General features: G+C 37.1%; 1 protein-coding gene across 1 annotated transcript; it reads right to left on the bottom strand.

Annotated features, from left to right (window-relative positions):
- On the bottom strand, nt 1-6,002 carry LOC110604242. The gene is made up of 5 exons (XM_021742389.2): nt 5,645-6,002; nt 3,681-4,792; nt 1,627-2,489; nt 1,298-1,354; nt 1-389 (listed from the first exon to the last, which is right to left on the bottom strand). Exons 2-5 carry the CDS (start codon nt 4,675-4,677, stop codon nt 144-146), a joined length of 2,163 nt encoding a protein of 720 aa, XP_021598081.1. The 5' UTR covers nt 4,678-4,792; nt 5,645-6,002; the 3' UTR covers nt 1-143.
- Between the last annotated feature and the right edge of the window lie 10,234 nt (nt 6,003-16,236).

The raw sequence follows: 16,236 nt of genomic DNA, 5'->3' as shown, positions 1-16,236 counted from the left end.
TTCTAATCAAATCCACAAACATTGCATTTCTCGAGCAAACAAATTTTCTACAAAGTAATACAACAATTTTAGAAATCAATACTCACAGTTTCCTTCAAATCGAAACCAATTAAAGAATTGAGAGTTCATCTAGCTGAGAGTTGTTATTTGACTCTCATGCACTTATACAGAACCTCTACAAATTTCTTGTACAAGTGCTGCTTCAAATACATTCTCTCTACCTTTTTCCTTCCCTTCATCCCCATTTGCTGTCTCACAGATGGATTTTTTAGCAAATATTTCAGATTTTGAGCAAGAATGTGAGTTCCTGGACGCCCAACAGGGTGAACAAGTCCTGTTACATTTTGCTCAACGATTTCTTTTGTGCCTCCAGCATCTGTTCCAAGCACCTGCACACATAAATGTATAAGCAAACAAATTCTTAACACCTAGACACCTTATCTAACAGATCCATTTAATAATTAATCCCATTCCCTACTGAAGGTATTTTTTTTTATATAATAAAATTTCATTTTGTAATTTTAAAAACTATTTATTATCTCAATGTATTTTTTTTAATTTTTATATTAATTAAAATACTAAATTTTGATATTTTATTATTAAAAATAATATTTTATTATGTTAGGACTTATTTAGTCTTTATTTATATCTAAATTTAATATGGTATCTGAGTTTCTATACTGATATTGGACCTCCATAAATATATTATTGCTCTAGTGAAGTCCTAGACATCTGGGTGTGAAGGATGCGTTGAATTCGATTTGAGATAAGAATCTTTGGGCAGTCCTCACGAATGATGGTTTTTAGACTGAGTTAGACCTGACCCAAATTTAATAGACTTAATTGGCCAAATTTTGAGTTTATTTGGCTTTTGAGAAAAAATACATGGGTTTAATTGGACTATTTCCAAGGTATTTTACAAGCATAAGCTCATGCATGAAATGCAAAATTCACTCATTCTGCGTCTTTCCTAAATATTAATCAGCAAAAACAAGTTGAAGAGCAATTCACTGCTTAAGCATAGAACAAATCCAATAATAATCCTGAAAAATGCTTTTAATAATAATAAAAAACAAAGCTTGACTCTTTTGTACAAGCTAGTTATAGGTGGTTTGTATTTGCAGGACAAGAGTATACCATCCTTGTTGGAAAGAAAAAAAAAAAAAACAATTTGATTTTAGCAATATAAAATAATAATGCAGATCAAGAAGAAAACAATTTAAACACAATTAGTCAGCAATAACCCTAAATAGAAATTTAAAAATTGAAGAATTAATGCATGTTAGGAAGTGATTACCGGAAGACCAAATGCCATTGCTTCAATGGTAACTCTCCCAAAAGTTTCTCCAAGCCCCTGTGAAAGAACCCACAAATTACTAAGTGCTTTATGATAGCACAAAATGATCTTAACTCTCCCAAAATGCTTTATATATATGTACAGATATATATATAAATCCATAGTGAAGTTCTCAGTGATAAAGCATTGCTAAGCATAATGCACAAAACTTCAGCACCAGACACAATCCTCAGACTTGATTTTTTATTCTTTAATTTTTAAAAGTAGGACTTGAGTGGTTGTGCATGCAGACAGAAACTAATAGGAGGCTGTGAATTTGGAATAGCTACCTGGGAGTTTATAACGTAAACATCCGCTGCAGAGTAAAGTGCAGCAACACGTGTAGTGGCTGGAGTCCAAATCACCGACTTTGACAAGTTTGAACGCTCAGACATGTATCTCAGCATTTCTTTAACATAAAGCACCTTATTACTCTTAGATCCAACAGAACCAATAAGAAGTTTAAGATGCTGTTCTTGAGCTTCTTCAAGCTTAGACAAAACCTTGCTTCTTTTCCGTCTTTTGTTAAAGAGACGAGATAGCTGCGACCCTTTCTTCTTAGGTTCATTCAACCCGATAGAGGACTTGCTGGAGCGGCTAGTTGAAGATTCATCAGCATCTCTTGACTCCTGTAACAGGGCTCTTAAGTGATGTTTTGCAGCTAAGGTAGATCGTTCTCCAGTCATACGCACTGACGTTCTTGTTTTTCGCAAAGGTTCTTGCTCAATCAACAACTGCACTGATTCAAGTAGTAAGAGTTGACCTTTCCCAGGGTTTATACTGCTGAGAGACATGACAAGCACATCATTATCTGTCAATCCCATCTCTTTTCTAACAGAATCTCGTAGCAACCTCCTTTTCTCCAGCATCTTCTCAGGGCTAGAAGATGGAGTGTTTAGTGAACACGGAATACCAGCTACAAAAGCTAGTTCATCATTAATAGAAAGTTGAACTATTGCAGGTGGAGATCTCAACTTAATATTTTCTTCATCGCACCAAGACAGCCATTGTTTGGTCTGAAATTCAGAAAGGAAAACCAACATCTTCACTCGATTGAGGACAATTTTTGACCTATCAAAGTACTCTCGTCGATTTTCCATAATCCACCAAGCAATTTGACTTCCACCAGCTGGGAAATGAGCAATATATTGATCTGAAACCAAATATAGCATTTAAGGTTATAACAACATCTGCAAAAAATTCAACACTGACCTATAAAAGCTAGACCAGCTTCCCTAGCTTAGTTTCAGAAACAACACCAGTGAATAAGACCATTATGTTTGTGTGCTTTGTGTCTAAGCAACACAAATTAATTATTCATAACACAAAGTAGCTCAATAATCTTCACTTTCAGAGAAAGACTTGGAATAAGCTGTACAAGAAAAGGATTTTAAAGGAACAGACATTATGCAAAATGAGAACCAAAATAAGATTCAGAATAATCATATCATGAGATTCCAGACTTGTCACATTTCTTCATATAAGTTCTAGAGAACATGAGCTAACAAATTATAGTTCTGGCATCATATCAGGACAAGCTGAACTATTTCAACATAAAACAAACTCAATTGTTCCTTGTTTTGAATAACATTTGTTTACTTTGTACAATTGTGATACTCTATCTCTACCATGAGTACAGTTAGTCTGTCCTAAACAAATACAATCTATTTAACTTGTTAAATAAAATTAGAGATCATAGAAAAGAAGATACATACAGTAGGGACAATATCTGAATCATTCAAATCATATACATGTGCAATTTAATTCTTTCAACAGTGAACAGTATTCCATCTTTCTTCCATAGGCCATAAAAGATTATATCAGCATATATCTTATGGCATATCTGATTAACTTGGGCAAATACAGTAGGGAGGATGAAGGAGGCATAAGGAAGATACTTTATACTGAATATAATTCAATTCCTATTTACTCTGAAACTATGAAGTTAAACTTCACCTTCATCAGCAAAAAATAAATGTTGGTATGAAACGTCTAAAATACTCCTGGTAATCTTTACCATGGACATAATATTTTAACAATACCAAAATCCGAGTTTATGGTAATGCATATGCACAGGCCTATTATCAAAAGATTTTAGTTGAAAGGAGTAAACATTCTGCACTGGTCAGTAGCAGTTCTGCAATTTTAAAATAACCTGCAACTAGCATTGAAGACATAACAAAGATTTATTTCATCTCGCGAGTATTCTGTGAAAGCTTTATATCAACCAATATTCAAGTAGAGAAAAAAAAACACTGATTCTTCTTCTCTTTCTGAATGTATAAAGTCAAGTAATGGCTTTCCTAAGAACAATTAGAAGAAATGGTCGGAAAGGGGCTCCCACCTATCCATGATGCACAGACTGCAGATCCTGCAATCACAAGATCTGCCTTCATGGCAGTTTTGAAGCTAAGGTCAGCTCTATCCTCAAGAACTTTGATCTTTCTCCTGGCAAGCTCTGGCATCAAACCACCCTTTTTGCTAAGAACAACAGCAGAAACTGTGGCTCCACAGCTCAAAAACTCTGTTGCCAACTCCATCATTGAAAGTGGAGCCCCAGTCATTGAGAGCTCATGGAATATCAATACAAATTTCCTAGACCATACTAGACGTGCAAAGTCCCCCTTCCTGTCACAGGTTCCTGTTCGCTTCTCAGGACTCCATTCCAAAACTCTATCCTCAGTTGACCCAAATGGGCCAACAAGAAAACCATAAGAAGTATTCTTCTGAGGAATGTCTGGTTCCTGTACCCCTATATCATTGCTTCCAACCTCTACTATTGCCTTTTGTTTGCCACGTGCTTTACTGCGCGACCTGCGCCCTGTCCTCTTACTCCTCTTCCTTGAAGTAGAAACTTTGTTCTGATCAGAAGAAATTTTGTTCCCCTTTTTGGCCAAAACGACACCTATCCTTTTACCGTCTTCTATCTGAATTTTATTGGTCCTGTTATTTACAGCCATAGAACTATCATTGGCAAGCAAATCTCGTCGTGCATTCTGTTCAGTTTCTGAAACCCCATTTCTAGTTTTACCTCCAAACCCCAGAAATTCCTCCTTGTTATCACCATGAGCCCACCTTGATTGTACATAAAACCCAAGGTAAGCCCACAAAGTAATCAGAAGTAACCAGTAAACTAAACGATTGCTTCGAAACCATTGTACACCACCTCCAATGCTTCTACCTTCTCTTCGTGGAGTTCGGCTGGAATGCAACTTTCGAAGCGTAGGAGAGTTTTTAGGTGTTGATCTCCCTGACAATGTGGACTTCATGTTGCCACCCCTTAATGATGATTGCCTAACAACATTAATATGCAAATCCCCTCTGTTTATTACGTCCTCCATTTACTCTTTCAGCGGTATCACAACAGCAAAAAGCTCTATCCACATTGCTATTAGATATTCGTTACCTAATCTGCAAAATCTAAAAGCACTTCAACCATTTGCTCTTCAGATTTACCTGAAACAAGAAAATGAAAGTATAAACCTTTATTTCCTTTCTTATAAATAAGATGATATTTCTCACATTTTCTGTTATTTTTCAATATTTTATTTCATTTTTCTCAGCAAATAAGCTGAAGTCTAATTAATGGAGAACTACATTGAAAGAGAAGAAACCAAAAGCTATCAAACGGTCTGCCTGGCTGCTGACAAAATATGGAAACACACCATTTTTTAGTGAAACGATAGCCATCTAATGTCTGATCAATAATTCAAGAAATCTTCTTTTTTCAACTGATGAAATCTAAACATAACAAAGAGCTCAGCATTTCTAGTTAATACCGAAGACAAAGAGCTCTGTGGATTATACTACAGGAAATATCTCCGGTTTCTTCCCTTTCCATACACTTCCTGAGAAACTAACCAAAGCCATAAGAACAAATTATAAAGAAAAAAAGTCCTTTTGTGGGAATAAAGAAACACTTCATTTCTTTTATGGGAATAAAGAAACACTTCTTGATTAGTTGAACATTATTAGAAAATACAACTATCGTCAAGTTCCTTAGCTCCGATCCCAAAACTCTGTTCTTTCTTTCAATTACCGACATTTCCTCGGCAACTAAACTGAGCATATAGTAACCCAAAACAGTTCGAGCAACTCAAGATGCTGGACAAGAAACTAATTCGAAAATCTTTGACAGTTTTCGCATTCCTTCTCAAATTGAAGAATAACTCTAACTCAATGTATCAAACCCCAAGATGAACAAATTTCTTAAAGAAACAGACTTGAGAACTGTTAATGATAAAGATTTAGTAACAAATTAAGTTAAAGTTGAAGCTAAGAGAGACAGTCAAAGAAAAAGGAAATTACTTTTGATCTCTTTAGTTAGAAGCTGAAGATCTCTGTTCTTGATCCTTCTTCGGAGAGTTTTGAGAGAGAGAGAGAGAGAGAGAGAGAGAGAGAGAGAGAGGGAGGTGCTTGCAGAATTAATGGAGACCCTGGGAGGTTTTTGAGAGATGTCTGAAATACGTATATTTTGCGAAAGAAGGAGCGCACGTGCCGGTCAACACTTGGTATTCCAGAAGTTGGCTACGCTAGCCCACAGCTCCACTGCGCAGGTCATCGCGATCTTTGCGCTCGTGGCAAATTCAGATTTGCAGTAGGTTGTTTTCTGGATTGAAAAGGGTAGGATCTTCTATAGTATTGTTGCTGGTCCCCATAACCAAAATTGATTAACCATGGAGTTTGGAGGGAAAGTTATCAAGTTTAATGTTTATGATGCTATGAAATTTCTGTCTCCTATTTATGGTTTTGATATTATTGATGATTTAAGTCAAGAAATCTTCGATTTTGATTTAGATGACTCACTCAATGCTGATTTATGGAGATCTGAAGAAATGAACAGCAGCAGCACCAAAAAAGATACAGACCAGATGGCATACTGTTCACTGTTGGTTGCGAGTGATCTGCCCAAATCACCAGTACAGGCAGATCCTAACTTACCCAAATCACTGGAGCAGACAGACATGACAGAGAGTGATCTGCCCAGATCACCAGACCCAGCACAAGATAATCTGCCAAAATCAGTGAGCAGATAGCAAGCAGCAGACCAGACAGCAACTACACCAGACCTAAAAACTCTGCCCGGACACCTCAAATATGCCTATTTGGGGGCTGAAAAAAATACTACCAGTCATATTTTCCAATCAGCTAAGCCAACAAGAAGGAGAAAAACTCCCACAAGTATTGAGAAAACACAAGAAAGCCATAGGGTGGACCTTGGAGGACATAAAAGGCACCTCAAGACCATTCGGTGGAGGCCCATCTCACCAGAATCGAAGACAGGATGCAGCACATGGAGCACCTGTTGCAACTGCTGGTGGACCACTTTCTGCCCACAGATCAGGACAAACAGTGATTTGGCCGCGTGATTTGCCCAAATCACCTGGCCAAATCACCCACAGGCCAGGAAGTCCCTTTCCCTTTCCTTCTTAATTTTTATATATTTGTTTAAACATTGAGGACAATGTTTGCAGTAGGTGTGGGGGTACTGTTGTATTATTTTTGCTTATTTTTGCACTATCTTTTGCTTTTTTTTGTTTCTTTTTGCATCTTTTTGCCCTATGACACACCAAAATTTTTTTCTTTTCACACATTTTTCTTTTGCACACATTTTTTCACTTTCTGCACACACACACTGAATTTTGTCTTAGCTTTTGCTCTACTCAGCATAAATAACAAGGTTAAAAGAGCTTCTTATCTCATGACCCCATTGATTTTCCACCCCTTTAAGCCTAAATTAAATCAATTACAGTGTGCTACCTTCACTTAGGAAGTTCTTTTCTTGAATTGAATCTCTAAATTTGCTTTGGTCAAGGGAAACAAAAATATAAATACATGCAAATAGAAAGTTAGTGTAACTCCCTTTGATCTGATTTGCCCAAACTGTTATGAAAAGAAAAGAAAAAGAAAAGAAAAAGAAAAACCAGCACAAAGCACAAATCATAAACCTGTTCCAATAGCCAAATAAGCTATGAACAGAGCTAATAGCCACTTGAACAAGTGACTAACTGAGTAACCGGGGGTGGGTATCACCAATATACACCTTCGCGTAAAAAGGTTAATGACTTTTTCAGGCAAGAATAAAGAGAAAGTGCTACTGAATAAAAAGTGTGATTAAAAAAGAAGGGCAAGTCACTCTTAGAGATTACATTGAGCTTGAAACAAGAATAAGCATGATTGAATTAAAAACTTTTCTCTTGGCCATGGTAAGTGAAGGGAATCAAGGAAAAGAGAGAACAACCTCGGTGCATGTACTCTACACTGTAATGCTTCAATTTAGGAGTCTAGGAGGGGCTGATTAAGTGGTACTTAGGCTCAAAAGAAAAAGGAGCTTGATTGACTAAGTTATTTGTTGCTTGAGGACAAGCAAAAAGCTAGGTGTGGGGGTATTTGATCAAACATAATTTAGCCATATTTTTATTATCTTTATTATTTTTAATTACACATTTTCTAGCTTAATTTATGGTTTTTGTCATGTTTTTACAGAAAAGGAAGAAAATGGAAAGTTGGAGAAAAAGTGCAGAAAAAGCTAGAAAAGTGATTGATTCAAAGTGATTTGCCCAAATCAAGCTGAAGCAGAAACCTGGAAGTGAATTCACAGAAATGATTTGGGCAAGTGATCTGCCCAAATCACCCGTCCAAATCACTTTAATGCAGAGAAACAGCAGAGCGGGAAAAGTGCAGAAAACCAAAATTCAAAAGTGGAGAAGTCCAAATCCACTTCAAACACTGCCAGATCAGTCCCAAGAGCCACAAGAAAGTCTTTCACTTGAGGAATTCCATTCACAACTAAATACAAAATCAAAAGAGGAATCAAAGACTACAAAAGATCAAGTCAAGATTGGGATTTCCAAAACCTAATTAGACTCTCCAGCTATAAAAGGGGCAGAATCCAAACCAGCAAAAGAGTCATCTCTGCATCTTCGGAAAATCGGCATAAAATCAGCAGCAAGCCTGCGGCAGTTTCCCATCTTCTTTTCTTCTTTTCTTTTGTGTTTTGTCCACCATGAGTGGCTAAACAATTCTGTTTTCTAGTTGAAGTTGGAAAAATTCAGATTTGTAATGAATTGGGAGATTTAAAACTCCATTATTAAACTCTTGTTTGCTTTCAATATTTTTGCAAATTGATCTTTCTATAATTATTGCTTTGCTTTTAGAATCAATAAGGGCCCATTGTTTTTTATTGCTTGAGTAATAATTTGTTTGAATGATTTAGGTTCGTATTTGCTTAGATTGTTTAAACATAAATATAATCAAGTTGCATAATCTATACTTGACCACGCGGTTGGCAATATTAGAATTAGGTTTCTCTAAGTTTTAATGCAGTCAACAGTTGTTCGATGCTAAAAGCCCCAAGGACGTTCCTTGGCAACTTGTTGGCTAGTGTTTGATTAGCGAACGTTTCCTAATCAAACTAGAACTAAGGAGGAATTTGGTTGTGAGAAACGTCTTCCACAACCAAAACTAATTTATTGAATTAAAATAAGAGTATCAAATTATCGATGATCAATTCGAAACAATCTGAAATAGATCCATGCTTCAACTAGAATCCTTCTCCCATTGAAATCCTCATTTATTTAAATTATTGCTCTATCTTGCTTTTTAGATTTAATTCATCATCATCAAATCAAAACCCCCCTCTTTTACTTTAATTGTTTGCCTTAGTCATTATTAGGAAAATTCGTAGTGTCAAATCCCTGTGGTTCGACCCTATTGCCACTATCTACAAGTTAATTGTTGATTGTTTAATAGGTTTATTTTTTACGGCTTCGACAACCGCTATCAATATTTGAAACATATCAAAGACTTCATTTTTATTTCTAAACAAATATACTTTACCATATCTTCAATGTTCATTAATAAAGGTTTTTTTTTTGACCTCTAGTTATAGTTTGTTTTAAATTTTCCAAGTCTGTATGTATTAAACTAAGAAATTCATTTTCTCTTAGTATAGTTGGGTACGATTTCTCAGTTAATTTAGATTCTACACAAATTTCACATTTATTTAAATATATATTACTATAAATTACTAATATCAGATATTATACCAAGATATTGCATTTTTTTAATATAATAAACACTAATAAGTCATAATCTAGCATGCTATAAATCAATAAAGTCAATCAAGTAAGCAAAATAAGATGCATTTTCATTTAGTATTTTATAAAATTGAGAACAAGAGTCTTTGATTACAATAACCTTTGCCTACAAAATTACTATTTTTAGTCAATACAATTTTGTCTCACACAAAGATACTTTAATGCAAGCCTTTTTTTAATAGAGCTATAAAAATTAAATTTACTCTCATATTAGGTATATGAGAATATCACTAGGAGACAAGGTCTTGGCAAATGTAAGTTTGAGAATGAGCTTCCCTTTAATATGGACATTGCAGTCCTAGAATCATCAAGATACACATGTTATCTTTTCTCAACAGTAATGTAAAAGGTAAATACATTTTTGTTTATACAGAAAAGTGCAGTAGCACTAGAGTCTACTACCCTTTCTTACAAACCATAAGAAAAGTTTGAGAAATGACTGTAGTAATAATATTATCTCCTTCAACTAAATCTGCTTTTGATTTAGGAGGATTATCATTTCTCACTTTTTTCTTACCTTGAGGTGCATGATGATCCAGCTACCACTATTTAAGGGTGGGATTATTAGTTTTAGGTATGTAATCGGATTTCTTATCATCATGTATCTTATTTGCTTTGTGTTTTTTCTTGTACCAGATTTACTCTTACAGCCAACTCCTTTCCTCTTGCAGATTTGAGTTCCCTCCTATTTGTATCTTCAATAATAACGTGGGTGTTAAGATCTGAAAGTGTCAATTGCTTATGCTTGTATTTCAGTTATTACTTGTACTCGCTTTAAGAATTTAGTAATTTTTCTATCAGCAATTCAGCAATAAATATATCTTACAGGGTGATGTTTTTAACTCTAAGATCCTTCAGAAGTTTATAATACTCGTTGATTTGTATTTTGATGTCTTTTTTATTAGTCATTTTTCATTTATAAAAGTTTTCAATGACGAATTTTTATTTTCCAGCATCCTTAGCTGTGTATCATATAAGGTTCATTAAGTCCTATATTTTTTTGGCTTCTTTATAGGAACAATATATATCAAATGATCGTTAAATAATATAATAATAATTGTATATTTATATACCTTATTAGAGTAAACTTGAATTTCATACAATTTTAAATCAACAATAGGAGTTGGCTTTAGTTTTGTGAAGGATGAAGCTACGCCATGCATATCAAGAATTAAAAAAAAAAATTGTTTGTTACCATATCTTGTACTTATGAATTGAGAAGACTTCAATCTTGGAGATTTCAAGAAAAGGTTTAGCATATAGAACAACAGTCAGAAGGAAGCCTCCATTTGCAGCAATAGCTACAGCAATAGTAGGCAAGATAGTAGCAGTAGGAGGAGGTGGCGATGGCGACAACGATAACAATAATGTTTGTTACAACAGAATTAGAGGCATTGAAGACAATATCATTTGAAACAGGTATAATTGGTCCCATGATGTAATCCTTAAAATTGTTAAAAACAATATTTAAATTAAAGAAAACCAAAGTTGTGAATAGCATTGCCTTTAAGAATTATTAATAATCCCTCAGGATTAAATAGGTCCTTTGGAATTGAAAATTTGAAGAGTATGACAATAAGATAACTTATTATATAACACAACAAAGGAGCAGAGAAGAAGAAAAAAGAGAAGGTAGATAAAAATGAGTGTGTTGAAAATGATTGCTAAGTGTCAGGGTCATAGAGTTTTCAGGGACCAAAACTGTAATTTTTCAACATTGGAATTCCTAGAAAGCAATATTGGGATAAAATAGTAGAAATTAGTAGGAAGATAATGGCCGAGACAATTTGTTGTAATTCCTTTCCATGTATTTATTTTAGGGGGGTGTCATATGAGACATGTTGATGTCTCCTCCTACCATAGGCCAAGTTGTTCTTAAGGCTCTTTAGGGGGGAGTGACTAGTTGGCCACCAGCTGGGGCTGGGACCAGTTGGCTACCGTAGGCCTACAGAGATCCAAGTTGTGCCTTCACTCCTTGTAGACCGCCCCCCCTGTCTATAAGGGAGGTGAGAATTATTGTAACGATTGCATCGATGACAATGTATAATTACTATTTTGCCCCTATAATAAAATAAGTAGCCTGTTCATGAATTCTCATGTTCAGTTCTTATCTTTTGGGCCTACTATGAGGCTTCTGATGGAATGTTGCCTGTAGGCTTCGCTGTCCATTTATATAAACTTGACTAATCAGTGTATTCATGTTCACAGGGTATCGGGTGATTCTTAAGGCTGACTTGGCTTGAAGGTGTTCAAGTCAAGTGCCGCACGGTTCCAGGGGATAGCTGAAATTTGAAACCGTGACAATTGGTATCAGAGCAAGAAAGATCTGCGAGCAGTATAAAGGTCGAACAAAGTTGGCCACACGAGTGAAGGCCCGTGAGAGAAAGGTGGAGAACCTTGCAGCCTTGCTGAATGTTTGGGCCACCCAAGTGGAGAGGGAAAATGAATGTTGTTGGCTGTGATAGCCAAATTGTCGGGAGATTAAGGCCACCCCAAAACCTCTTTCATGCGAATGACACCCGGTGGGGTGATATTGAGTATAAAATGCTGAAAAGGGGAGGTCGTGACCTCCCAATTCCAAAGCTACGTGGAATAGTAGCACGAATAGTGGTGGAGACGAAGAAGACAAAAGCGTGAGCTTTCGGGCTAGTCTGGCCATATAAACCAGAGGTGCTGCCCACTCCACTAGGGACACCCTTGGGAGAGAGGTAATGACCTAGTACTGCACACTCCATTGGAAATGTTTTCTGGGAGGGGGTAGTGACTAGGTGCTACATACTCCCCTTTTGTGACCCTTGGAGAGGGGGTAATGACCTCAGGGTATGGTGATAAGGGGGAGGATGAGCCAATAGAGCTTGAGGCCATCTGAGAATCCCGAGACCATTCCACCCAAAATTGAGGCAAGAGGCCTCCAGAGTCAGATGGAGGCAAGAGGCCTCCTGAGACAAAATTGAGGCAAGAGGCCTTTTGAGTCAGATTGAGGCAAGAGGTCTCATGAGACATAATTGAGGCAAGAGGCCTTCTGAGTCGGATTGAGGCAAGAGGACTCCCGAGATAAAATTGAGGCAGAGGCCTCTCATGTATTTTGTTTTACTTGCAGGAATGGTGCAATAATATTAAATATGACACAGGAAAGACTATGAGCAATACTTCAGAAGTGAACCAGAGGAACAATTATCAATGGCGTGAATTACGATCTAATGCCTATGAAGTAGACACGGGTGGAATCTCAGAACTTCAATCCTTGTTGTGAAATGGAGGTAAATAATTTTCTCTTCAATATGAACTTATTCATTAATATTATTGGGAATGGTGACTGTGCAGACATATGAGGAACAACGTTTATGGGATCAAGCTATAAAGCTAAATCTATTCTAAAAATGAAAGGGTAAAGTCCCATGAATAGAGAGTGTTCACTCTATACATGAAAAAGGGGGATATGAAATGATAAGCTCCAGTTTTACTACAAGAATGTAACATTTGCTATTCAAGAGAGTTGGTAAACTCCAACAAGGCGTTCATAAGGAAAGTACATAAAGGAACTTTTCAGCATCTATGGATGACACAAGAGGACGTGGCACTTGATTTTAATAAAGTAAGCGAATTGGGACAACAATTCAAGAGACATGACTGAGCTTAAAACCTTCCTGAAGAAGGTCAGAACTTGGGGGATTATGGTGTAGAGTAAAGGGCGACCAATATTGAGTTGGTTCTATTACCAAGGAGTTGAAGGAATATTCAACTCTGGTATCTGATTGATAGCCGCCTAAGAAGATGGGCCAAAGCAATAAGTGGGGGAGCGGTCTGAAAGGTAGTAAACAAGAGGACATGGAAGTGGCTTAGCTAAGCAGTATGAAGTGTTCTCTATGAAGAAAGCCATATGATTTTACAAGTTGCTGGTGCGGAAATGTGTCGAAGGTCTTGAGGGACACGGTGAGTAAAGGGGGATGGAACAGTAGGTATAAATCATAGAGTTGTCAACTCTAGGTTGTTTGTACTTTCTTGTTCCTCCCCGCCTAAGGTAGTATTATCCGCGTGAAGGGATCAAGCATGATGGAAATATTCTGCAAGTGTTGTGTCAAATAAGGGACATGGGATGGAGGAGAAGATCTTCAAAGTCTACAAAGCGGGCACGAATGCAAGATTCGTGCACTGTTTACACAGTTGTGAGAATCACGAATAGAACTGAAGTGGATGATATGAGGAAATAAAGACTAAGCAGACAACTTGAGCGCGGAGATTAAGTTGAGCATGTCCTTTGACAAACTCGCTTAATCAAGGACATCAAAAAGCAAGACGGACTTCACAATTTCTTTTAGTGAGCCTGGGATGTTAATTGATGTGGCATCTCCCAGGATGACACAAATTATCTCTATTTCGATCAACAATTATTTCTTGATAAAGGAGAGGTAGTCGAGAGTAGTGAAGAAGAAACTAGTGGCTATTCAGCATAAAGTGGTGCAAGGGTAAACTCAACGAAAAGTAGCATTCGATGAAGTATTGTCTAGCCTTGCGTAAGTGGGGAAAAAAAAAACATATCATTTACAAGAGTATAAAAAGAGCACCAAATAGGAAGGGTGTACCCTAAAAAGGAAAAAGAAACCAAGACTAAGTTTTGTGAGGATAAAAATGAGTCGGGAAAAGAGGAATAGATGGGAGTCCAGAGGGGATGAAAAGAAAACATCAAGTACTAGAGTATGGGATAATGTCTGAGAAGTGCCAACCAACTATGATTGTTGAGCACATGTTCATTCTCTCAGAAGAATGTATGGTAACGTTGGGCAAGAGTTGTATCCAATACCGTTGGGAGCAACAACGTTGTGAAAGCCAATAATTGACTCATCCTACGACAAAAGGAAGAAGGGGGATAAGCGAAAACTGACAGAAGTGAGGACCATTAAACTAGTCAAAGGAGGGTGGTGCTCAAGGTAATGATGAGAGGTGGAGATCCTCAGTGATAATTCAGTACGAGAGAAAGGAATTTAATGAGAGGTACCCCTCTCACATCAGATGAGTATCATGTTTTTGTGTTTCCTAATATCATTCCTTACCTTACTTTATACAGTTACTCATTTATTCTGAAATATTTTGTGGATTATTGAGTCAGGTTCCTCGTGATGTGGGGCTTGACAAGTTGGTGCTAACAAATATTGTGAACATATAGGAGGTAGCTCCCTTAAAAGGGATTGGATAATAATGAGTAATTAAAGAGGACAAATTTAGTCCTACCTTTGTTGTCGAGCATGAAAGAGACCTCATGGCCAAATAAACGTTCTCACAAGTGCATCAACGTGGGGGAGGACCGAGATGGGTCGAGAAGCACAGGTTGCTTGAGACAAGTTGGTGAGGCAAATTGATGTTGTGCGCTATGATGAAAGCAGTATAAGAAAGGGAGTATCTTCTAGTAATTTCTTATTGTCAAGTCATTATGATGGTATTAATTGGTTCATGTATAGTCACTCTTAATAGTTATTTTATGTAGATTTCTGTGGCTCATAGGGTTCAACAAGAAAATGCCCCTTTTTCAGTGGTCGTGGTTATTTTGTGTGTGTAATGGGGGTCGTTTTGTAGGCATTTGCGTAGACTATATTCTTAGGGAGAGGAAAAGGAGATAAAGTGCACGTAATACCAAAGCTTATGAAGAGGAGGAACATAAGACGTACAAAAGGAGAAAGAGAGTGTTGAGCGAACTCTTTTGTCAATAGGAACACCCATTCCTTAGGAGGATTCGCTGAGCTTCGGTATAGGTGGAATAACGTTGTGTTATGTCAAGCAGATCGGTAGAGACAGTTCAAGTTTTACTGGTCAAATGCTATTGTCACACCTATTGATTTATACTGGATTGTATTCTAGATGACTTGCTATATTAATTCATATTTGATTCTAACGTGGTTAGTACTAACCTTTCTTATGAGACTATTACAGGCTAATCATGATGTCGTATGGTATTAGTGTATGCAGGTTGATAGATTTGTTGCACCATGGGGTCGTGCTTTTGAGGCAAAGAGTAAGGTCGACAATTAAAGACAAGTAATGGCGAGACAGGTCAAGGAGAAAAGAACCGGTGATCAATGAGTTCAGGCAATAAGTTCATGCAGAGGAGTAAAGCAATAATTTCTCGCACCATTTGCAGTGGTCTAAGGAATCCAGGGCAGAACGTTTACCACCAGAAGATAGAGCTTTTGTAGTCTCATCATTAAAGAACTAACATTCCACAAAGATCATTTGGGAGGAGATCCCAAGAATTACGGATGTCAAACAATTTAATTGAGCAGGACTGGGATCAAATCACACTGCAAGCCTAAGAATGTCGGACTCAAAGATTGAAGAACCCCAACAAACTCAGTCGACGAGGGCGTCGACCGTTTAAGTGGGGGAGTGTCAGGGTCATAGAGTTTTCAGGGACCAAAACTGTAATTTTCCAACATTGGAATTCCTAGAAAGCAATATTGGGATAAAATAGTAGAAATTAGTAGGAAGATAATGGCCGAGACAATTTGTTGTAATTCCTTTCCATGTATTTATTTTAGGGGGGGTGTCATATGAGACATGTTGATGTCTCCTCCTGCCATAGGCCAAGTTGTTCTTAAGGCTCTTTAGGGGGGAGTGACTAGTTGGCCACCAGCTGGGGCTGGGACCAGTTGGCTACCGTAGGCCTACAGAGATCCAAGTTGTGCCTTCACTCCTTGTAGACCGTCCCCTCTCTCTACAAGGGAGGTGAGAATTATTGTAACGATTGCATCGATGACAATGTATAATTACTATTTTGCCCCTATAATAAAATAAGTAGCCTGTTCATGA

Source organism: Manihot esculenta, chromosome 11, assembly GCF_001659605.2.
Source record: "Manihot esculenta cultivar AM560-2 chromosome 11, M.esculenta_v8, whole genome shotgun sequence".
Classification (NCBI taxonomy): domain Eukaryota; kingdom Viridiplantae; phylum Streptophyta; class Magnoliopsida; order Malpighiales; family Euphorbiaceae; genus Manihot; species Manihot esculenta.
This window is presented reverse-complemented; position numbering and strand designations above follow the sequence as displayed.